Consider the following 25,074-nt stretch of genomic DNA (forward strand, 5'->3'; position numbering starts at 1 on the left):
CCTGCAAAAATCGTCCAAATGCCTCTCTCTTCTCTTTCACTAATAATCTTACTTCTTCATCCCACCACTCACTACCTTTTCTAATCAACCCACCTCCCACGCTTCTAATGCCACAAGCATTTTTTGTGCAAGCCATCACTGCTTCCCTAAATACATCCCATTCCTCCCCCACTCCTCTTACCTCCTTTGTTTTCACCTTTTTCCATTCTGTCCTTAGTCTCTCCTGGTACTTCCTCACACAAGTCTCCTTCCCAAGCTCACTTACTCTCACTACTCTCTTCATCCCAACATTCTCTCTTCTTTTCTGAAAACCCCTACAAGTCTTCACCTTAGCTTCCACAAAATAATGATCAGACATCCCTCCAGTTGCACCTCTCAGCACATTAACGTCCAAAAGTCTCTCTTTCGCGCGCCTATCAATTAACACGCAATCCAATAACGCTCTCTGGCCATCTCCTACTTACATACGTATACTTATGTATATCTCGCTTTTTAAACCAGGTATTCCCAATCACCAGTCCTTCTCAGAACATAAATCTACAAGCTCTTCACCGTTTCCATTTACAACACTGAACACCCCATGTATACCAATTATTCCCTCAACTGCCACATTACTCACCTTTGCATTCAAATCACCCATCACTATAACCCGGTCTCGTGCATCAAAACCACTAACACACTCATTCAGCTGCTCCCAAAACACTCGCCTCTCATGATCTTTCTTCTCATGCCTAGGTGCATATGCACCAATAATCACCCATCTCTCTCCATCAACTTTCAGTTTTACCCATATCAATCTAGAATTTACTTTCTTACATTCTATCACATACTCCCACAACTCCTGTTTCACGAGTAGTGCTACTACTTCCCTTGCTCTTGTCCTCTCACTAACCCCTGACTTTACTCCCAAGACATTCCTAAACCACTCTTCCCCTTTACCCTTGAGCTTCGTTTCACTCAGAGCTAAAACTTCCAGGTTCCTTTCCTCAAGCATACTACCTATCTCTCCCTTTTTCTCCTCTTGGTTACATCCACACACATTTAGACACCGCAATCTGAGCCTTCGTGGAGGATGAGCACTCCCCGCGTGACTCCTTCTGTTTCCCCTTTTAGAAAGTTAAGATACAAGGAGGGGAGGGTTTCTGGCCCCCCGCTCCCGTCCCCTTTAGTCGCCTTCTACGACACGTGAGGAATGCGTGGGAAGTATTCTTTCTCCCCTATCCCCAGTGATATATGTATATCATCTTTTTTTTATCATGATACTTTGACGCTGTCTCCAACGTTAGCGAGGCAGCGCAAGGAAACAGACGAAAGAATGGCCCAACCCACCCACATACACGTATGCATAATATACATAACCAGATATATACATATATATACATGTACATATTCATACATGCTGCCTTTATCCACTCCTGGTGCAACCCCGCCACACATGAAATGGCTCCCCTCCCCCCGTGTGCGCGCGAGGCAGTGTTAGGAAACGACAACAAAGGCCACATTCGTTCACACTCAGTCTCTAGCTATCAAGTATCATGCACCAAAACCACAGCTCCCTTTCCAAATCCAGGCCCCACAAAACATTCCATGGTTTACCCCAGACCATTCACATGCCCTGGTTCAATTCATTGACAGCACGTCGACTCCGGTATACCAAAATCGTTCCAATTCACTCTATTCCTTGCACGCCTTTCACCCTCCTGTATGTCCAAGCTCCGATCGCTCAAAATCTTTTTCACCCCATTCTTCCACCTACAATTTGGTCTCCACTTCTAGTTCCCTCCACTACTGACACATATATCCTCTTGGTCAATCTTTCCTCACTCATTCTTTCCATGTGACCAAACCATTTCAACACACCCTCTTCTGCTCTCTCAACCACACTCCTTTTATTACCACACATCTCTCTTACCTTTTCATTACTTACCCGATCAAACCACCTCACACTACATACTGTCCTCAGACATCTCATTTCCAGCACATCCACCCTCCTCCGCACAACCCTATCTATCGCCCATGCCTCGCAACCATATAACATTGTTGGAACCACTATTCCTTCAAATATATTCATTTTTGCTCTCCGAGATAACGTTCTCGCTTTCCACACATTCTTCAAAGCACCCAAAACCTTTGCCCCCTCCCCCATCCTGTGACTCACTTCCGCTTCTATGGTTCCATCTGCTGCCAAATCCACTCTCAGATATCTAAAACACTTCACTTCCTCCAGTTTTTCTCCATTCAAACTCACCTCCTAATTAACTTGTCCCTCAACCCTATTGTACCTAATAACCTTGCTCTTATTCACATTTACTCGCAACTTTCTTCACACACTTTACCAAACTCAGTCACCTGACTTCTGCAGTTTCTCATCCGAATCAGCCACCAGCGCTGTATCATCAGCAAGGACCAACTGACTTACTTCCCGAACCCTTTCGTCCACAACAGACTGCATACTTGCCCCTTTCTCCAGAACTCTTGCATTCACCTCCCTAACAACCCCATCCATAAACAAATTAGACGACCATGGAGACATCACGCACCCCTGCCGCAAACCGTCATTCATTAGGAACCACTCACTTTCCTCTCTTCTTACTCGTGCACATGCCTTACATCCTCGATAAAACTTTTCACTGCTTCTAGCAACTTACGTCCCACTCCATATACTCTCAATGTGCTCTTCCACAGAGCATCTCTATGAACTCTATCACATGCCTTTTATATATATATATATATATATATATATATATATATATATATATATATATATATATATATATATATATATATACCACACCAGGAAAGAGGAAAACCTTAATAAAGACGTTTTCTATTATTCTGATGTCAAAAGCTGTTGATATACACAGGAAGAAATGTTGTCAAGGAGCTTTTTCCGGTAGAGATTACCGCAAAGGCTCGACTTCCATGAATGATATTTGCATGACCAATGATATTTGCATGACCAATGATTTTTGCATGACCAATGATATTTGCATGACTAGCGGTATCGTGTATTTAGCTAGAGTTATGAATGAAAAATCAAAGAACATATTTTCCTGTGTTTATCTACGTCCTCACCTTGAGCCTCAGGGCTGTGGTGGCGTCGAGGGTGAGCAGGTCGACGAGGGAGAAGCCCAGGGCATGCTGGAGCACTGGTCGAGGTAAGGGCGAGAGAATGTGGTGCGTGTCGTGCAGGAAGAGGAGCGAGCACCCGACCAGCGACTTCACCACCACCTCCGTCACCAGCTGTCGTGCCTCCGCCTCTTCAGGAGGACGCCGCCCGACACGACCCGACTGTCCCAACGACACAGATTGCAAAGGTCAAACAGCCCACACGGTCTAGGGGTCATGTTCTAGACTTATATGGAGGTCATACGGACCTTAGGGGAACACTTCGAAGGGCTGTAAAGTACCACTGCAGGGGACGTACTCACTCGGGGTTCGGGCGTTACTACTGTCCGGGCCACTGGAAGAAAGCGTCATCCATACCCAGCTACACAGAAGGGCAACTGGGAGCATAGCGCGGCAACTCGCAATCACACCGCTAGAGAGCAGCACTGGAGCACACGCCGATTCATTCTCACTCACGCCGCTAGAGGGCCGCCCTCGCTCACCCACTTGGGCTCGCCCGGATATACATAAACACCACATGTGGTAGAATTTACCACAAGAGGGGAAAATTGGGATAGATGTTCTACCACACAGTTCCAGGTCACCTAGGCAAGACTTTGTCTAGCGTCATATATACGCAAAAAATTTACTGTAGGGTCAGAACGCAAGAGTGTATGCATAGGGTCTTATGAGTAGGGTTTTATCATACCCATCTAGGGTTAAATGATATATTCTTACCACACAGAGTTCAGAGTCACGTAAGTAGGATTTTTTACCACACCATTCAGGGTTACATAAGCATGAGACTTTACCAGACAGGTTCAGGGTTACATAAGCATGAGACTTTACCAGACAGGTTCAGGGTTACATAAGCATGAGACTTTACCAGACAGGTTCAGGGTTACATAAGCATGAGACTTTACCAGACAGGTTCAGGGTTACATAAGCATGAGACTTTACCAGACAGGTTCAGGGTTACATAAGCAAGAGACTTTACCAGACAGGTTCAGGGTTACATAAGCAAGATACTTTACCAGACAGGTTCAGGGTTACATAAGCAAGATACTTTACCAGACAGGTTCAGGGTTACATAAGCAAGATACTTTACCAGACAGGTTCAGGGTTACATAAGCATGAGACTTTACCAGACAGGTTCAGGGTTACATAAGCAAGATACTTTACCAGACAGGTTCAGGGTTACATAAGCAAGATACTTTACCAGACAGGTTCAGGGTTACATAAGCAAGATACTTTACCAGACAGGTTCAGGGTTACATAAGCAAGATACTTTACCAGACAGGTTCAGGGTTACATAAGCAAGATACTTTACCAGACAGGTTCAGGGTTACATAAGCAAGATACTTTACCAGACAGGTTCAGGGTTACATAAGCAAGATACTTTACCAGACAGGTTCAGGGTTACATAAGCAAGATACTTTACCAGACAGGTTCAGGGTTACATAAGCAAGAGACTTTACCAGAGAGGTTCAGGGTTACATAAGCAGGATACTTTACTCGTCAGGTTCAGGGTTACATAAGCTAATTGAATCTACAGAAATAAGGGTCATATGAGCAAAATGTTACCAAAGAGATCAGGGTCATGCAAGAAAAATGCTCAATCCTCAATTTATGGTTATAAACAAGGCGCTACCGTACACTTTAGGGTCACACAAACAAGGTCTTACCTTACAATCCAATGCCACATAAGCGAGATGGTAGACAGGTCCGGGAAATACTTCTAAGCAATCGTAAAGTTAAGATTATATAATCCTTTTCTTTTATATATATATATATATATATATATATATATATATATATATATATATATATATATATATATATATATATATATATATATATTGTGTGATCGGGGCCTGAACATGCAGGAGGGTGAAAGGAGGGCAAGGAATAGAGTGAATTGGAGCGATGTGGTATACAGGGGTTGACGTGCTGTCAGTGGATTGAATCAAGGCATGTGAAGCGTCTGGGGTAAACCATGGAAAGCTGTGTAGGTATGTATATTTGCGTGTGTGGACGTGTGTATGTACGTGTGTATGGGGGTTGGGCCATTTCTTTCGTCTGTTTCCTCGCGCTACCTCGCAAACGCGGGAGACAGCGACAAAGTATAAAAAAAAAAAAAAAAAAAAAAAATATATATATATATATATATATATATATATATATATATATATATATATATATATATATTTGTATACGTTGAGATGTATAGGTATGTATATGTGCGTGTGTGGACGTGTATGTATGTACATGTGTATGTGGGTGGGTTGGGCCATTCTTTCGTCTGTTTCCTTGCGCTACCTCGCTAACGCGGGAGACAGCGACAAAGTATAATAAATATAAATAAATATATATATATATATATATATATATATATATATGTATATGGAGTGGGGGGCTGGAAATCCTCCCCTCTCGTTTTTTTTTTTTTTTATTTTCCAAAAGAAGGAACAGAGAAGGGGGCCAGGTGAGGATATTCCCTCAAAGGCCCAGTCCTCTGTTCTTAACGCTACCTCGCTAACGCGGGAAATGGCGAATAGTTTAAAAGAAAAAAGATATATATATATATATATATATATATATATATATATATATATATATATATATATATATATATATATATATATATACTCAAATTACAGAGGTATAAGTTTGTTGAGTATTCCTGGTAAATTATATGGGAGGGTATTGATTGAGAGGGTGAAGGCATGTACAGAGCATCAGATTGGGGAAGAGCAGTGTGGTTTCAGAAGTGGTAGAGTGTATCTTCTTCGTTTGGTGAGCTTTTGATGATTCATCTCTGCGGGTACGATGGTTCATTTATTTTGAGAGGAGAAAGAGAAAAGGACCAGAGTGTGAGGTAGTGTGGCAAGTATGGAACTGCCACTGAGGCATCTCGTATATTACTGAGTTGTGGGTCGTATGCCTCCATCAAAGGGAATACAACGAGCAACAGATCACTGAGTTCATTTGAGGCTGTGTGAGGCCAGACCCACACCAGTACTAAAGATGAGGCCAGTCCTACACCAGTACTAAAGATGAGGCCAGACCTACACCAGCACTAAAGATGAGGCCAGACCTACACCAGTACTAAAGATGAGGCCAGACCTACACCAGGACTAAAGATGAGGCCAGACCTACACCAGCACTAAAGATGAGGCCAGACCTACACCAGCACTAAAGATGAGGCCAGACCTACACCAGTACTAAAGATGAGGCCAGACCTACACCAGTACTAAAGATGAGGCCAGACCTACACCAGTACTAAAGATGAGGCCAGTCCTACACCAGTACTAAAGATGAGGCCAGACCTACACCAGCACTAAAGATGAGGCCAGACCTACACCAGCACTAAAGATGAGGCCAGTCCTACACCAGTACTAAAGATGAGGCCAGTCCTACACCAGTACTAAAGATGAGGCCAGACCTACACCAGCACTAAAGATGAGGCCAGTCCTACACCAGTACTAAAGATGAGGCCAGACCTACACCAGCACTAAAGATGAGGCCAGTCCTACACCAGTACTAAAGATGTAGAGAAAGAGATCAGTGACACGTAGATCAGTAGGGATGAGAGTAGAGTAGTCATAAAAAGAAGTACCTGTCAACCTTTCATATGAATGTGGCAGTGAACATATGTTAATCATGGACCAGAAGCGAGGACGTTATCAAGTCTGTTCTCACACGCATCTATGGCGTTACTTTCAGCTACTCTGATCGGGAAATCGACTTTCGTGTTGAAGAAAAAGTACTTTCGCCTCGTCCGTGGTGAAGCGTTTGCCCACGAGTAATGTTACCATTACTACGAGTAAAGTCAGAAGAATCTAAGTCGCTTGTTACATCGAAATCATCAAAGGTTTTCATAATCTTGAATCCCTGTATTAGATCACCTCCTAACCTTCTCTTTTCCAAGGTAATTAGATTTAGATCGTTTCGTCGGCTCTCACAGAATTTGCTTCTTAATCTGTAGCTTGTCTTTACGTTTTTACTCCCAATATTTATAATTTTGCCTTTATCGACATCATAAATCATTTATCATTTGTAAACCTAGTCTATCACTTGGTCTATGTTGTCATCTAACTCAGGATCGTCTGCGAGGTTTGATATACTTGAATGCAACCCATCATCATTATCACTAATATATATGATAAAGAGAACCAGTCCCAAGACTCATCTTTCTCCTCTTTCATCGTCCTGGGATAAAACTTATCTGGACCTGCCGTTTTATTTACTTTCCGGCCATTTAGTGCTGATTGCAAATATTTCTGATTTACACAATTTGTGTTTCTAGTCATAAAAAGAAATCATTTAGGATCTGGGTCATGGATTCGTTGTCTTGAATCAATTCATATCTGCCCGTTACTGATGTGGATTTCGGTCCTAGAACTATTTCCAGTCACTATCTTCTAGTCTTCACTCGTACAGTTTCCTGTTGCTGTTAGAGTTTGTGTGGGGTCTGGAGATCATCTGAACGACCTCTGAAGCCTGAGTTACCAGGGCACCAAATGAGCTTCCTAGGGAACCTCATTGTGGCGTTCAACACTATAAAGTCTCCTCTCACGGTGTCCCATCTTCGTTACTTACTAACTCGAGATGAATGTCAGTAGCCATAAATCAGACCAACACTGGACTTTGTCTAGGTCCCCTTGCAAGATTGTGCATTCCCCCCCCCCCCCTCGACGTATCATACTCCTCATGACTCTGGCATCAAAGGCGGTTCAGCTAGTCGTCCAATCTTTCTAGCAATTCATTTACGTTGATCAAGAAGAACAATGGTCTCAGAGTAGTACCCTCCTGCCCTCCCCTCCCTCCACGAGCATGCCACTGGTGACGTCAATTCATTTCGAGAAGGTTCCGTGGACAATCGTCCTTTGTTCCCATCCATTGACGTAATCTTCTGTCTATCGAGGAAGTCTCCCTTCAACCCTACCTGGAGATCTATCTACTTCTCTAGCTCCTTATGTGTGTGTGTGTGTGTGTGTGTGTGTGTGTGTGTGTGTGTGTGTGTGTGTGTGTGTGCGTGCGTCTGTTCAATGCTGTATGTGTTTACACATAAATTCACAATCATAAATCAAAAACAATACAACAAAATACTCTTGTCTGTATCGTATCTACATTACCAAGATTTATATTTATGTCTCATGATTATTCGTCTGTGGCCATTAAACCTACGTAAGTTCAATTCCCTCAGTGAAAATAATTGAAGCTTCGTTCGCCGGGTCATCGTTAAATCTCAATTTCATTGACGCACAACGACGTTATGTTATGTTGTTATGACATGATAGCCTCAATCAGCGCCCGTTTCTTCACTGTTGTTTACGTCATCCATAAATAGATTTACGAGTAAGTGAATCTCTCTCTCTCTCTCTCTCTCTCTCTCTCTCTCTCTCTCTCTCTCTCTCTCTCTCTCTCTCTCTGTCTCTCTCTCTCTCTCTCTCCCTCCCTCTTTCCATCCATCTATCTATCTGTCTATCCACCTATTTATTCATCTATTTTTCTATCTATCTATCCATCTATCTCGGAAAGCAAAATGGGTATGTTTGAAGGAATAGTGGTTCCAACAATGTTGTATGGTTGCGAGGCGTGGGCTATGGATAGAGTTGTGCGCAGGAGGGTGGATCTGTTGGAAATGAGATGTTTGAGGCCAATATGTGGTGTGAGGTGGTTTGATCAAGTAAGTAATGAAAGGGTAAGAGAGATGTGTGGTAATAAAAAGAGTGTGGTTGAGAGAGCAGAAGAGGGTGTGTTGAAATGCTTTGGTCACATGGACAGAATGAGTGAGGGAAGATTGACAAAAAGGATATATGTGTCAGAGGTGGAGGGAACGAGGAGAAGTGAGAAGCCAAATTGGAGGTGGAAGGATGGAGCGAAAAAGATTTTGAGCGATCGGGGCCTGGACACGCAGGAGGGAGAAAGGCGTGCAGGGAATAGAGTGAATTGGAACAATGTGGTATACCGGGGTGGACGTGCTGTCAATGGATTGACACAGGGTATGTGAAGCGTCTGGGGTAAACCATGGAAAGTTTTGTGGGGTCTGGATGTGGAAAGGGAGCTGTGGTTTCGGTACTTTATACATGACAGCAAGACTGAGTGTGAACGAATATGGCCTTTGTTGTCTTTTCCTAGCGCTACCTCGCACACATGAGGGGGGAGGGAGGTGCCATTTCATGTGTGGCGGGGTGGCGACAGGAATGAATAAAGGCAGCAAGTATGAATCATGTACATGTGTATATATGTATATGTCTAGGTATGTATATGTATGTATACGTTGAAATGTATAGGTATGTATATGTACATGTGTGGACGCGTACGTATATATATATATATGTACGTGGGTGGGTTGGGCCATTCTTTAGTCTCTTTCCTTGCGCTACCTCGCTAACGCGGGTGACAACGACAAAGTATAATAAACATAGATAATATATATATATATATATATATATATATATATATATATATATATATATATATATATATATATATATATATATCATCCCTGGGGATAGGGGAGAAAGAATACTTCCCACGTATTCCCTGCGTGTCGTAGAAGGCGCTTGAAAGGGGAGGGAGCGGGAGGCTGGAAATCCTCCCCTCCCGTGTTTACTTTTCCAGAAGAAGGAACAGAGAAGGGGGCCAAGTGAAGACATTTCCTCTAAGGTCTAGTCCACTATTCTGAACGCTACCTCGCTAACGCGGGAAATGGCGAACATGTATGAAAATTATGATTATGATTATCATTATCATTGTTATCATTAGTATTATTATCACTATCATTATTATTATCATTATTACCATTACTATTATTATTATTATTATTATTATTATTACTATCATTATTATTATTATTATTATTATTATTATTATTATTATTATTATTATTATTATTATTATTATCATTATTATTATTATAATTATCATTATTATTATTATTATTATTATCATTATTATTATTATTATTATTATTATTATTATCATTATTATTATTATTATCATCATTATCATAAATAAATGCTGTTTCTCGCGTTAGCGCCAGGGAACAGACGAAGAATGGCCTATCCACTCATATACACATGTGTGTACATAAACTCCCACTTAGGCATATATACATAAATATACATATCAACATATACGTACATATACATACACATACACAGAAATTACATACATACACATGTACATATTCATACGTACTTGACTTCATCCATTTCCGTCATTACCCCGCCCCACAGGAAAACAGCATTGCTATCCCCTGCTTCAGCGAGGGAGTGCCAGGAATACAGACAAAAAGGTCCTATTCATTCACACTCAGTCTCTAGCTGTCATGTGTAATGCATCGAAACCACAGCTCCCATTCCACACCCAGGCTCCACAAAACTTTCCATGATTTACCCTTGACGCTTCACATGCCCTGGTTCAATCCATTGACAGCACGTCGACCCCGGTATACCACATCGTTCCAATTCACTCTATTCCTTGCACACCTCTCACCCTCCTGTATGTTCAGGCTCCGATCACTCAAAATCTTTTTCACTCCCTCTTTCCATCTCCAGTTTGGTCTCCCACTTCTAGTTCCCTCCACCTCTGACACATATATCTTCTTTGTCAATCTTTCCTCACTCATTCTCTCCATGTGACCAAACCATTTCAAAACACCCTCTTCTGCCCTATCAACAACATCCTTTTTTATTTCCACACATCTTTCTTACCTTAACATTACTCGATCAAACCACCTCACACCACATATCCCTGGGGATAGGGGAGAAAGAATACTTCCCACGTATTTCTTGCGTGTCGTAGAAGGCGACTAAAAGGGGAGGGAGCGGGGGCTGGAAATCCTCCCCCTTTTTTTTTTCTTTTTTAATTTTCCAAAAGAAGGAACAGAAAAGGGGGCCAGGTGAGGATATTCCCTCAAAGGATCAGTCCTCTGTTCTTAACGTGACCAGTGACCAGTGATAGGGGACGAGAGGGCATGGGATGGGGTGGGAGATGCCAATCATGGCCACTCTTGTAAGATTGTTTAGCTAGTAAGGAGCAAATCATCTTACTGTAAGAATAATGTAAGGAAGCAGTGCGGACAATAAACCATGGCATGTATCATGAGTATAGCTGTGGGTTAACCATAGAGGTTAAACTGTTAAACTTATAAGGGATGTGGCCTCGGCCATAGCAGGTCCCATATAGGATTAACTCATGGGCAACAGGTTACTATTTACGGTGCTCAAATGAGAACATACAATGATACAGTTTCAAATAATGACACCACGAAAATGTATCGAGTGTGGAAAAGTGACAAAGTGACATAGTGAAGTAATTAACCCGAGAAACTGAAATGGCCACCTTGGTAACCCACCGTATTTCCGTGTTGCGCAGTACATAGACGAGACTCAATGTCAGTGAGTATCCTATCTCCTTTGGATACAGTTACCCAGCCCGAGGGGCATAGTATTCAACATCCACAAGGAAATCCCGGTAAGCTAACGCCTCGATCTGTTACAAAAGATGTCTTTATAAAGGGTGCAAGGCTCGTCCCCCTGTGAGGGTAACGAGGTAATGAAATGTCTACAAGAGACGGTGGTACCTTCAGTTCCAACAGAGCATGTGGTTGGGTCGAGCACCTGTAGGGCACCAGTCAGGGTTCCAGCAGGAGAGAGTCTCTGTTGTGTTGTGGGCAGCGCCAAGGATGTGCTTAGGGCGTGTCGACCCACCGGGCGCGGCACGACGCGCCGTTGCGCGAAACATGAGCACGGACCGACATGACGTGGAGGACGAGAGTACATCTCTCGGTCACGGACACACTCACGTCCAGAGAGCCAGCTGCAGTCCACCTACTCATAATCCAGCTGAGATCATGTGATACAAAGTGATACTCACTTTAGTGAACTTTCAGCACGAGAGAACAAGATGTCTTTTACAATGGTGAATTAGCAGTTGTGTTAGGATGCTTGCCACATAATTTCTGATTGTGTGAGTAGCCTGAGGTACTTAATGTTATCCTCGGACCAATGCATGTTAGTATTGTTGCAACCAGTTAGATAGTAAGATATTCCAGTCACCGCCTGCCTACGCACATTTGACTGTCGTGTTATGTGGATTCATGTCATTCTATTTAGGTATTAAATATAAGAAGGTTATTGGCTTTTCCTTAACCCACAGGAAAGTGAGTAATCAAAGTATGCATGGCAGACCACTGGCCTAGTTTGGGTCATTAATGTCTGAATTAAGTGGTTTTACTTAAACCATGGCTATGAGCCCCCATGGTGATCTCACTTGAACATCATCAACCTTCAAATAATAATCTCTCGTAAATAATACTAGTAATAACGTAGCTACAGTATCTTGTACACACATTTTTTTCTCTTATTTTCTACCCCTACACACACACGCACACACACACACACACACACACACACACACACACACACACACACACACACACACACACACACACGTCTGTATCTCAGGTTGTAGATAAGCCACAAGGGACATTGTCTGAGGTATCCACACCAATTCCCTTCCCACACCCACACAAACCTCGACTGATGCACCATTTCCAATTTTAACTTACACAAAAAGATCTCCGTTGTCTCACTGATCTGCTACAGTGAACCTACATGAGTCTGCTTTCCCAGCGCGTTATTATTACCTCATTAAAGACGTTTTTATTACCTTGATAAAGGCGTTATCATTACCTTAATAAAGGAGTCGGTATGAAACGCTTAGATACGAGTATACGACGCTCAGAGAAAGAGAGAGTGAGATAGCCGCTGCTGCTGGGGTCGGGGACGAACTCTACTCCCCTCCCTGAGTCATGAGGTGTATGATTCTGGCCAACATTCAGAGGGACACAACTGGGAGAGACGCTCATCGTGTGGCGAAGGTTTAATGATGTTAGGCCTCAAAGGGAGAGATTAAAAGAAAACGGGCTTTACCAAACTTAGAAATTTGGGGGGAATCTAAGATGTCACTTTGGCTACAAAGCAAGCGTTGGTTATCCAGGCGTGAAGGAGCCACCACACCAGGTGCAGGACGGAGGAGAAATGGTCATAGAGAAGTGAAAGAAATGAATGAAGCTCAAGAGATGAAATGGAAATGTTTGTCGTTCGTTACTGAGAGGAGTACAGCCTCATGCCACTATCATGGTTGCCAATTGTGAGAGAGATTCAGTCAACGCGACCAACGTAGCCTCTGCCATGTATTCATCACAGGAAAATTGATACGAACAATTCACCTCTAGACGGCCAGGATTCGAACCCTGACCAAATATTTGACAGTCGAGGAACCTAACCACTCAGCCATGAATGCGCAAAAGTCGCCTATCTCAGACCATCTTCTCATGGTCTGTGATGGTCCCCTCACCATCTCTCGCGACCTAACGGACCAAGGGGAGATCTAGACTCAAAATGAACTCTGGTCACTACGGTGATGTGGTCACACTTCCTACCATGTACTTACCACATGAATTCGACTCTCCCCAGATAGTCGAGTATACGACCCAGGTTCGAATCCTGGCCGCATAGATAGAGGTGAATTGTTCATAAACATTGAAGTGTTCGGGTCATTACGGGTCATCAGCCCCAGCTCCTGTGATGACAATCATAACTTGGTGAATGAGGGTGTCGGTAATAACCACTTGGTGACTATGAACGTGGAATCATATTGATTTCTGCTTACGTAAAGACTTAACTTCATTTGTACACACACACACACACACACACACACACACACAACACACACACACACACACACACGCACACACCGTCCAAGGGACCTGACGTGTCTAGCGCTCACTGTTGCTGCCTGGGTTAACATGTTGACCCTCTCATTACCCCTCTCTAACCCCTGTCGCACCAGACGACGCCTTCTGGGTCATAAAGATCATGTGTCTAAGATTACGTATCTGTGACCTTGGTCTGAATCGGGCAACTGAGATCAGTTATGAAGTGAACAACGTACGACAGTAGCGATGAAGGGAATGGACGGTGATCACAGTACACACAGGCCTGATGGGTCGGAATCTGTGTACAATCGTGTACCACCATCTCAGGCAGTGGCCTCTGTGGCCTGAGGTGTGGGGGAACGGTGCACCAGTCTGCTGGATCTTCCCTCCCTCTCTCACAGCACTACAGCGGGTGCTGGAGGGAGTGGACATGCGAGATCATCCTCAGACCTTCCCATACCACTCGTCTAAGAGGCGCTAAAGACACTTGTCTCTTCAACCTTCACCTGAAACCTTAATATAACAGTATAGGAAGACGCCTCAGTATGTCCTCACCCCCATCACCTCCTGCCACCAGACCATCTCGCCCCAGAGCTGTGGTGGGGCACCAACACCACCACCAGCCCACCCTGGCGCTCGTCCAGCCCTCTACAACGAGCGGGCCAGATGCAGCCACAATGAACATTATAAGACAGTCATATTCTTGTTGTGTTGGATACCCCAACCCAACACTCCTCCGGCTCAACCCCTACCCATCACTCCCTCCGACTCAACCCCTACCCATCACTCCCTCCGACTCAATCCCTACGCACCAATCCTTAAAACTCAACCCCTACCCATCACTCCCTCCGACTCAACCCCTACCCATCACTCCCTCCGACTCAATCCCTACGCACCAATCCTTAAAACTCAACCCCTACCCATCACTCCCTCCGACTCAATCCCTACGCACCAATCCTTAAAACTCAACCCCTACCCATCACTCCCTCCGACTCAATCCCTACGCACCAATCCTTAAAACTCAACCCCTACCCATCACTCCCTCCGACTCAATCCCTACGCACCAATCCTTAAAACTCAACCCCTACCCATCACTCCCTCCGACTCAATCCCTACGCACCAATCCTTAAAACTCAACCCCTACCCATCACTCCCTCCGACTCAATCCCTACGCACCAATCCTTAAAACTCAACCCCTACCCACCACTCCCTCCGGCTCAACCCCTACCCATCACTCCCTCCGACTCAACCCCTACCCATCACTCCCTCCGACTCAATCCCTACGCACCAATCCTTAAAACTCAACCCCTACCCACCACTCCCTCCGACTCAATCCCTACGCACCAATCCTTAAAACTCAACCCCTACCCATCACTCCCTCCGACTCAATCCCTACGCACCAATCCTTAAAACTCAACCCCTACCCATCACTCCCTCCGACTCAATCCCTACGCACCAATCCTTAAAACTCAACCCCTACCCATCACTCCCTCCGACTCAACCCCTACCCATCACTCCCTCCGACTCAATCCCTACGCACCAATCCTTAAAACTCAACCCCTACCCATCACTCCCTCCGACTCAATCCCTACGCACCAATCCTTAAAACTCAACCCCTACCCATCACTCCCTCCGACTCAACCCCTACCCATCACTCCCTCCGACTCAATCCCTACGCACCAATCCTTAAAACTCAACCCCTACCCATCACTCCCTCCGACTCAACCCCTACCCATCACTCCCTCCGACTCAATCCCTACGCACCAATCCTTAAAACTCAACCCCTACCCATCACTCCCTCCGACTCAATCCCTACGCACCAATCCTTAAAACTCAACCCCTACCCATCACTCCCTCCGACTCAACCCCTACCCATCACTCCCTCCGACTCAATCCCTACGCACCAATCCTTAAAACTCAACCCCTACCCATCACTCCCTCCGACTCAACCCCTACCCATCACTCCCTCCGACTCAACCCCTACCCATCACTCCCTCCGACTCAATCCCTACGCACCAATCCTTAAAACTCAACCCCTACCCATCACTCCCTCCGACTCAACCCCTACCCATCACTCCCTCCGACTCAACCCCTACCCATCACTCCCTCCGACTCAACCCCTACCCATCACTCCCTCCGACTCAACCCCTACCCATCACTCCCTCCGACTCAATCCCTACGCACCAATCCTTAAAACTCAACCCCTACCCATCACTCCCTCCGACTCAATCCCTACGCACCAATCCTTAAAACTCAACCCCTACCCATCACTCCCTCCGACTCAATCCCTACGCACCAATCCTTAAAACTCAACCCCTACCCATCACTCCCTCCGACTCAATCCCTACGCACCAATCCTTAAAACTCAACCCCTACCCATCACTCCCTCCGACTCAATCCCTACGCACCAATCCTTAAAACTCAACCCCTACCCATCACTCCCTCCGACTCAATCCCTACGCACCAATCCTTAAAACTCAACCCCTACCCATCACTCCCTCCGACTCAATCCCTACGCACCAATCCTTAAAACTCAACCCCTACCCATCACTCCCTCCGACTCAATCCCTACGCACCAATCCTTAAAACTCAACCCCTACCCATCACTCCCTCCGACTCAATCCCTACGCACCAATCCTTAAAACTCAACCCCTACCCATCACTCCCTCCGACTCAATCCCTACGCACCAATCCTTAAAACTCAACCCCTACCCATCACTCCCTCCGACTCAATCCCTACGCACCAATCCTTAAAACTCAACCCCTACCCATCACTCCCTCCGACTCAATCCCTACGCACCAATCCTTAAAACTCAACCCCTACCCATCACTCCCTCCGACTCAATCCCTACGCACCAATCCTTAAAACTCAACCCCTACCCATCACTCCCTCCGACTCAATCCCTACGCACCAATCCTTAAAACTCAACCCCTACCCATCACTCCCTCCGACTCAACCCCTACCCATCACTCCCTCCGACTCAATCCCTACGCACCAATCCTTAAAACTCAACCCCTACCCATCACTCCCTCCGACTCAATCCCTACGCACCAATCCTTAAAACTCAACCCCTACCCATCACTCCCTCCGACTCAATCCCTACGCACCAATCCTTAAAACTCAACCCCTACCCATCACTCCCTCCGACTCAATCCCTACGCACCAATCCTTAAAACTCAACCCCTACCCATCACTCCCTCCGACTCAATCCCTACGCACCAATCCTTAAAACTCAACCCCTACCCATCACTCCCTCCGACTCAACCCCTACCCATCACTCCCTCCGACTCAATCCCTACGCACCAATCCTTAAAACTCAACCCCTACCCATCACTCCCTCCGACTCAATCCCTACGCACCAATCCTTAAAACTCAACCCCTACCCATCACTCCCTCCGACTCAATCCCTACGCACCAATCCTTAAAACTCAACCCCTACCCATCACTCCCTCCGACTCAATCCCTACGCACCAATCCTTAAAACTCAACCCCTACCCATCACTCCCTCCGACTCAACCCCTACCCATCACTCCCTCCGACTCAATCCCTACGCACCAATCCTTAAAACTCAACCCCTACCCATCACTCCCTCCGACTCAATCCCTACGCACCAATCCTTAAAACTCAACCCCTACCCATCACTCCCTCCGACTCAATCCCTACGCACCAATCCTTAAAACTCAACCCCTACCCATCACTCCCTCCGACTCAATCCCTACGCACCAATCCTTAAAACTCAACCCCTACCCATCACTCCCTCCGACTCAATCCCTACGCACCAATCCTTAAAACTCAACCCCTACCCATCACTCCCTCCGACTCAATCCCTACGCACCAATCCTTAAAACTCAACCCCTACCCATCACTCCCTCCGACTCAACCCTTACCCACAACTCCCTCCGGCTCAATCACTACCCATCACTCCCTCCGACTCAGTTCCTACCCACCACTCCCTCCGGCTCAACCCCTACCCATCACTCCCTCCGACTCAACCCCTGCCCACCACTCCCTCCGGCTCAACCCCTACCCACCACTCCCTCAGGCTCAACCCTTACCCATCACTCCCTCCGACTCAATCCCTACGCACCACTCCTTAAAACTCAACCCCTACCCACAACTCCCTAAAGCCCAAACCCTGTCAACCACTCCCTCCGACTCAACCCCTATCCACCTCTCCCTCCGGCTCAACCACTACCCAACACTCCCTCCGACTCAACCCCTACTCACCACTCCCTCTGGCTCAACCCCAACCCAACACTCCCTCCGGCTCAACAGAACCAAAACACTCGGACATACGACGTAAATATATGTAATTGTGTGATACACCCGTGGTGAATTACATCATTTTCTTTTTGAGAATTAGTTCTAAAGTTTGAGATGTACAAACACATGAAAGTGAATGACACAGAGCTTGAAATCCGACAGAGAAATAGTGCTGTAAAACTAAGTTACCATTACGGGTTGTAATGGAGGGGCAAGGAAGCTAAAGGTGTTTAAATGTGGTCAAGTGTCTGTTGGAACAGAGATCTAATGAGTCTGATGCTAGTAAGAGGCATGTTAGACACATACCAAAATAAATATTAAATGAAACATCAAAGGGAATTGGAGAAGATGCCTGACAAATGGTAATCAACATAACCAGGTCCACTGAGGAAGCAGTACAGCATGTTATCATAACCAGGTCCACTGAGGAAGCAGTACAGCATGTCATCATAACCAGGTCCACTGAGGAAGTAGTACAGCATGTTATCATAACCAGGTCCACTGAGGAAGCAGTACAGCATGTCATCATAACCAGGTCCACTGAGGAAGTAGTACAGCATGTTATCATAGCCAGGTCCACTGAGGAAGTAGTACAGCATGTTATCATAACCAGGTCCACTGAGGAAGTAGTACAGCATGTTATCATAGCCAGGTCCACTGAGGAAGTAGTACAGCATGTTAACATAACCAGGTCCACTGAGGAAGTAGTACAGCATGTTATCATAACCAGGTCCACTGAGGAAGTAGTACAGCATGTTATCATAACCAGGTCCACTGAGGAAGTAGTACAGCATGTTAACATAACCAGGTCCACTGAGGAAGTAGTACAGCATGTTATCATAACCAGGTCCACTGAGGAAGTAGTACAGCATGTTAACATAACCAGGTCCACTGAGGAAGTAGTACAGCATGTTAACATAACCAGGTCCACTGAGGAAGTAGTACAGCATGTCATCATAACCAGGTCCACTGAGGAAGTAGTACAGCATGTTAACATAACCAGGTCCACTGAGGAAGTAGTACAGCATGTCATCATAACCAGGTCCACTGAGGAAGTAGTACAGCATGTTAACATAACCAGGTCCACTGAGGAAGTAGTACAGCATGTTAACATAACCAGGTCCACTGAGGAAGTAGTACAGCATGTCATCATAACCAGGTCCACTGAGGAAGTAGTACAGCATGTTATCATAACCAGGCCCACTGAGGAAGTAGTACAGCATGTTAACATAACCAGGTCCACTGAGGAAGTAGTACAGCATGTTATCATAACCAGGTCCACTGAGGAAGTAGTACAGCATGTTATCATAACCAGGTCCACTGAGGAAGTAGTACAGCATGTTATCATAGCCAGGTCCACTGAGGAAGTAGTACAGCATGTTATCATAACCAGGTGTTGGTTGTTTTGGTTTCGCTAAACACTAGGCTGGTCAGCAGTCACCACACACTGGGCTGGTCAGCAGTCACCACACACTGGGCTGGTCAGCAGTCACCACACACTGGGCTGCTCAGCAGCCACCACGCACTGGGCTGGTCAGCAGTCACCACACACTGGGCTGGTCAGCAGCCACCACACACTGGGCTGGTCAGCAGCCACCACACACTGGGCTGGTCAGCAGTCACCACACACTGGGCTGGTCAGCAGTCACCACACACTGGGCTGGTCAGCAGTCACCACACACTGGGCTGGTCAGCAGTCACCACACACTGGGCTGGTCAGCAGTCACCACACACTGGGCTGGTCAGCAGTCACCACACACTGGGACTGGTCAGCAGTCACCACACACTGGGCTGGTCAGCAGTCACCACACACTGGGCTGGTCAGCAGTCACCACACACTGGGCTGGTCAGCAGTCACCACACACTGGGATGGTCAGCAGTCACCACGCTCTGGGCTGGTCAGCAGCCATCACACATTGGACTGGTCTGCAGTCACCACACACTGGGCTGGTCAGCAGTCACCACACACTGGGCTGGTCAGCAGCCACCACACACTGGGCTGGTCAGCAGCCACCACGCACTGGGCTGGTCAGCAGTCACCACCGTGTGCTGGTCAGCAGTCACCACACACTGGGCTGGTCAGCAGTCACCACACACTGGACTGGTCAGCAGTCACCACACACTGGGCTGGTCAGCGGCCACCACGCACTGGGCTGGTCAGCAGTCACCACCGTGTGCTGGTCAGCAGTCACCACACATTGGACTGGTCAGCAGTCACCACACACTGGGCTGGTCAGCGGCCACCACACACTGGTGCTGGTCAGCAGTCAACACACACTGGGCTGGTCAGCACTCACCACACACTGGACTGGTCAGCAGCCACCACACACTGGGCTGGTCAGCGGTCACCACACACTGTGCTGGTCAGCAGTCACCACACACGGGGCTGGTCAGCGGTCACCACATACTGGGCTGGTCAGTAGTCACCACACACGGGGCTGGTCAGCAGTTACCACACACTGGGCTGGTCAGCAGTCACCACACACTGTGCTGGTCAGCAGTCACCACACACTGGGCTCGTCAGCAGTTACCACACACTGGGCTGGTCAGCGGTCACCACACACTGTGCTGGTCAGCAGTCACCACACACTGGGCTGGTCAGCAGTCACCACGCACTGTGCTGGTCAGCAGTCACCACACACGGGCTGGTCAGCAGTTACCACACACTGGGCTGGTCAGCGGTCACCACACACTGTGCTGGTCAGCAGTTACCACACACTGGGCTGGTCAGCGGTCACCACACACTGTGCTGGTCAGCAGTCACCACACACGGGGCTGGTCAGCAGTTACCACACACTGGGCTGGTCAGCGGTCACCACACACTGTGCTGGTCAGCGGTCACCACACACTGGGCTGGTCAGCAGTCACCACACACTGGGCTGGTCAGCGGTCACCACACGCTGTGCTGGTCAGCAGTCACCACACACTGTGCTGGTCAGCAGTCACCACACTCTGTGCTGGTCAGCAGTCACCACACACTGGGCTGGTCTGCAGTTACCGCACACTGTGCTGGTCAGCAGTCACCACACACTGGGCTGGTCAGCAGTTACCACACACTGGGCTGGTCAGCGGTCACCACACACGGGGCTGGTCAGCAGTCACCACACACTGGGCTGGTCAGCGGTCACCACACACTGTGCTGGTCAGCAGTCACCACACACTGGGCTGGTCAGCAGTCACCACACACTGGGCTGGTCAGCAGTCACCACACACTGGCTGGTCAGCAGTACCACACACTGGGCTGGTCAGCAGTCACCACACACTGTGCTGGTCAGCAGTCACCACACACTGGGCTGGTCAGCAGTCACCACACACTGTGCTGGTCAGCAGTCACCACACACTGGGCTGGTCAGCAGTCACCACACACTGTGCTGGTCAGCAGTCACCACACACTGGGCTGGTCAGCAGTCACCACACACTGGCTGGTCAGCAGTCACCACACACTGGGCTGGTCAGCAGTCACCACACACTGGGCTGGTCAGCAGTCACCACACACTGTGCTGGTCAGCAGTCACCACACACTGGGCTGGTCAGCAGTCACCACACACTGGGCTGGTCAGCAGTCACCACACACTGGGCTGGTCAGCAGTCACCACACACTGGGCTGGTCAGCAGCCACCACACACTGGGCTGGTCAGCAGTCACCACACACTGGGCTGGTCAGCAGTCACCACACACTGGGCTGGTCAGCAGTCACCACACACTGGGCTGGTCAGCAGTTACCACACCACTGGGCTGGTCAGCGGTCACCACACACTGTGCTGGTCAGCAGTCACCACACACTGGGCTGGTCAGCAGTTACCACACACTGGCTGGTCAGCCGGTCACCACACACTGTGCTGGTCAGCAGTCACACACACTGGGCTGGTCAAAGTCACCACACACGGTGCTGGTCAGCAGTCACCACACACTGGGCTGGTCAGCAGTCACCACACACTGTGCTGGTCAGCAGTCACCACACACTGGGCTGGTCAGCAGTTACCACACACTGGGCTGGTCAGCGGTCACCACACACTGTGCTGGTCAGCAGTTACCACACACTGGGCTGGTCAGACGGTGCACCACACACTGGGCTGGTCAGCAGGTCACCACACACTGGGCTGGTCAGCAGTCACCACACACTGTGCTGGGTCAGCAGTCACCACACACTGGGCTGGTCAGCAGGTCACCACACACTGGGCTGGTCAGCGGTCACAACACACTGTGCTGGTCAGCAGTTACCACACACTGGGCTGGTCAGCGGTCACCACACACTGTGCTGGTCAGCAGTCACCACACACTGGGCTGGTCAGCAGTCACCACACACTGGGCTGGTCAGCAGTCACCACACACTGGGCTGGTCAGCAGTCACCACACACTGGGCTGGTCAGCGGTCACCACACACTGTGCTGGTCAGCAGTCACCACACACTGGGCTGGTCAGCAGTCACCACACACTGGGCTGGTCAGCAGTCACCACACACTGGGCTGGTCAGCAGTCACCACACACTGTGCTGGTCAGCAGTCACCACACACTGTGCTGGTCAGCAGTCACCACACACTGGGCTGGTCAGCGGTCACCACACACTGTGCTGGTCAGCAGTCACCACACACTGGGCTGGTCAGCAGTCACCACACACTGTGCTGGTCAGCAGTCACCACACACTGGGCTGGTCAGCAGTCACCACACACTGGACTGGTCAGCAGTCACCACACACTGGGCTGGTCAGCAGTCACCACGCACTAGGCTGGTCAGTAGCCACAACGCACTACGCTGGTCAGTAGCCACCACACACAGGGCTGGTCAGTAGCCACCACACACTGGTCTGGTCAGTAGTCACCACACACTGGGCTGGTCAGCAGTCACCACACACTGGGCTGGTCAGCAGTCACCACACACTGGGCTGGTCAGCGGTCACCACACACTGTGCTGGTCAGCAGTCACCACACACTGGGCTGGTCAGTAGCCACACGCACTAGGCTGGTCAGCAGTCACCACACACTGGGCTGGTCAGCAGTCACCACACACTGGGCTGGTCAGCAGCCACCACACACTGGGCTGGTCAGCAGTCACCACACACTGGGCTGGTCAGCAGTCACCACACACTGGGCTGGTCAGCAGTCACCACACACTGGGCTGGTCAGCAGTCACCACACACTGTGCTGGTCAGCAGTCACCACACACTGGGCTGGTCAGCAGCCACCACACACTGGGCTGGTCAGCAGTCACCACACACTGTGCTGGTCAGCAGTCACCACACACTGGGCTGGTCAGTAGCCACCACACACTGGGCTGGTCAGCAGTCACCACACACTGGGCTGGTCAGCAGTCACCACACACTGGGCTGGTCAGCAGCCACCACACACTGGGCTGGTCAGCAGTCACCACACACTGTGCTGGTCAGCAGTCACCACACACTGGGCTGGTCAGTAGCCACCACGCACTAGGCTGGTCAGCAGTCACCACACACTGGGCTGGTCAGCAGTCACCACACACTGGGCTGGTCAGCAGTCACCACACACTGTGCTGGTCAGCAGTCACCACACACTGTGCTGGTCAGCAGTCACCACACACTGTGCTGGTCAGCAGTCACCACACACTGTGCTGGTCAGCAGTCACCACACACTGGGGTAATTGTTATCTTGTGAATAATTTCTCGCGTTATGTTACGTTACGTTGTCGTGACTGCCGGCGTAACACACGTAACGTGCATTTGGTTGTGCTGGTGTGAACTCGACTCCCTCCACTTCATGTGGACTTTACGTGTAGCACGGCTGGGGTGGAGGACCCAGGAGGGCTGCCCCAGCCGTGCTGGGTCAAGCCTCAACCATGACTGGCTCAGCTCCATCCACTCTGGGTCAAACTGCAGCTCGTATGTAGACAGCGAGTGGCCCATCTACAAGCAGTCAGTGTGGGGAGGTAAAAACTGATGAAGAGAGTGCCAAACCCCACGGCTCCGCAGACTGCAGGTGCGTTTCGCGAGTGCAACAGTGTTGGAACCCAACCTTCATGTGCATCATGATCACATTATCTGCAACCCAGCGCATGATCCAGACAGAGCCAGGATTAATGATGTTAATATGATCTTAGATATGTGAAAGTCTGTCGACTTTGACTCAGCGCTATAGCCGTCCATGATATCCTTTTCATCATAGTTTGATCAAATCAACCAGTCGCTGTATGATTCATTATTGATCATTACTAATTAAAGTCACATAGATCCATTAATGATACAGTATCAAATAAACGCTATATATCTGAAGTCTTGACCTGGCTTGACTGATTGTAAAGATACACATCACTTGGTGTAAGATTCTCCTCATAATGACCGGTCAAATGTGGTTTTTATTTCACGAATGTCTCAGAGTGTCTCCAGGCCTGGCTAGGTCTGCCATTACACCTTCTCAAAGTAGCGTAGCTCTTACCCAAGCTAATATATAGACATTTGAAGTTCTCCCGTAGCTATCTATCTTCCTCGCATCTACCACGACTCCCAGAGGTGTATCGTAATTAGTAATTGAAACAAAAATCCCCTCAGATCTCTCTGTTATCATTTACTACTGCCCAAGCTTCATTAAGAAGGATGTCTTACCTCTCTGCTAACACCATGAAGCTATAACTCAAACTCCTACGAGAATGCCATAGGAACAATATCATTCCTCGTACCCGATACTCAGAGGCCCTCCGTAAGAAGAATCAAACACCATTCGGCAGAACACAGAGCCTGAAGTTCTTGTACAGCACATAGACCAGTGCTGAAACTGACTTCGACCAGGCCTTCTACACCCTCAGGACCGCTCGAGGAGAACTCTCCTCCGTCTACGATGACCCCCGTCGTTGTTGCCAACCGTATGAGTGACGGTAGAAGACGCGCCAGAAACCCGATCATCGGAAAGAAGAATCATCTAGAATAGAAAACAGACCAGATTCTTGACAACAGTCTATGGTCGAAAGCATCAAACCCAGATGAGAACATCGTCAATATGTC

The 25,074-nt window shown here is 47.9% G+C and overlaps 1 protein-coding gene across 1 annotated transcript in view; it reads right to left on the reverse strand.

Moving 5' to 3' along the window:
• LOC139746738 (glutamate receptor ionotropic, delta-2-like) overlaps positions 1-25,074 on the reverse strand; it is a 59,489-nt gene that overhangs the window by 26,929 nt on the left and 7,486 nt on the right. Inside the window, exon 2 of the mRNA XM_071658240.1 lies at positions 3,076-3,291. Coding sequence (XP_071514341.1) covers positions 3,076-3,291 — 216 coding nt within the window. The remainder of the gene's footprint in view (positions 1-3,075; positions 3,292-25,074) is intronic.

This window comes from Panulirus ornatus, chromosome 5, assembly GCF_036320965.1.
Source record: "Panulirus ornatus isolate Po-2019 chromosome 5, ASM3632096v1, whole genome shotgun sequence".
Lineage (NCBI taxonomy): Eukaryota > Metazoa > Arthropoda > Malacostraca > Decapoda > Palinuridae > Panulirus > Panulirus ornatus.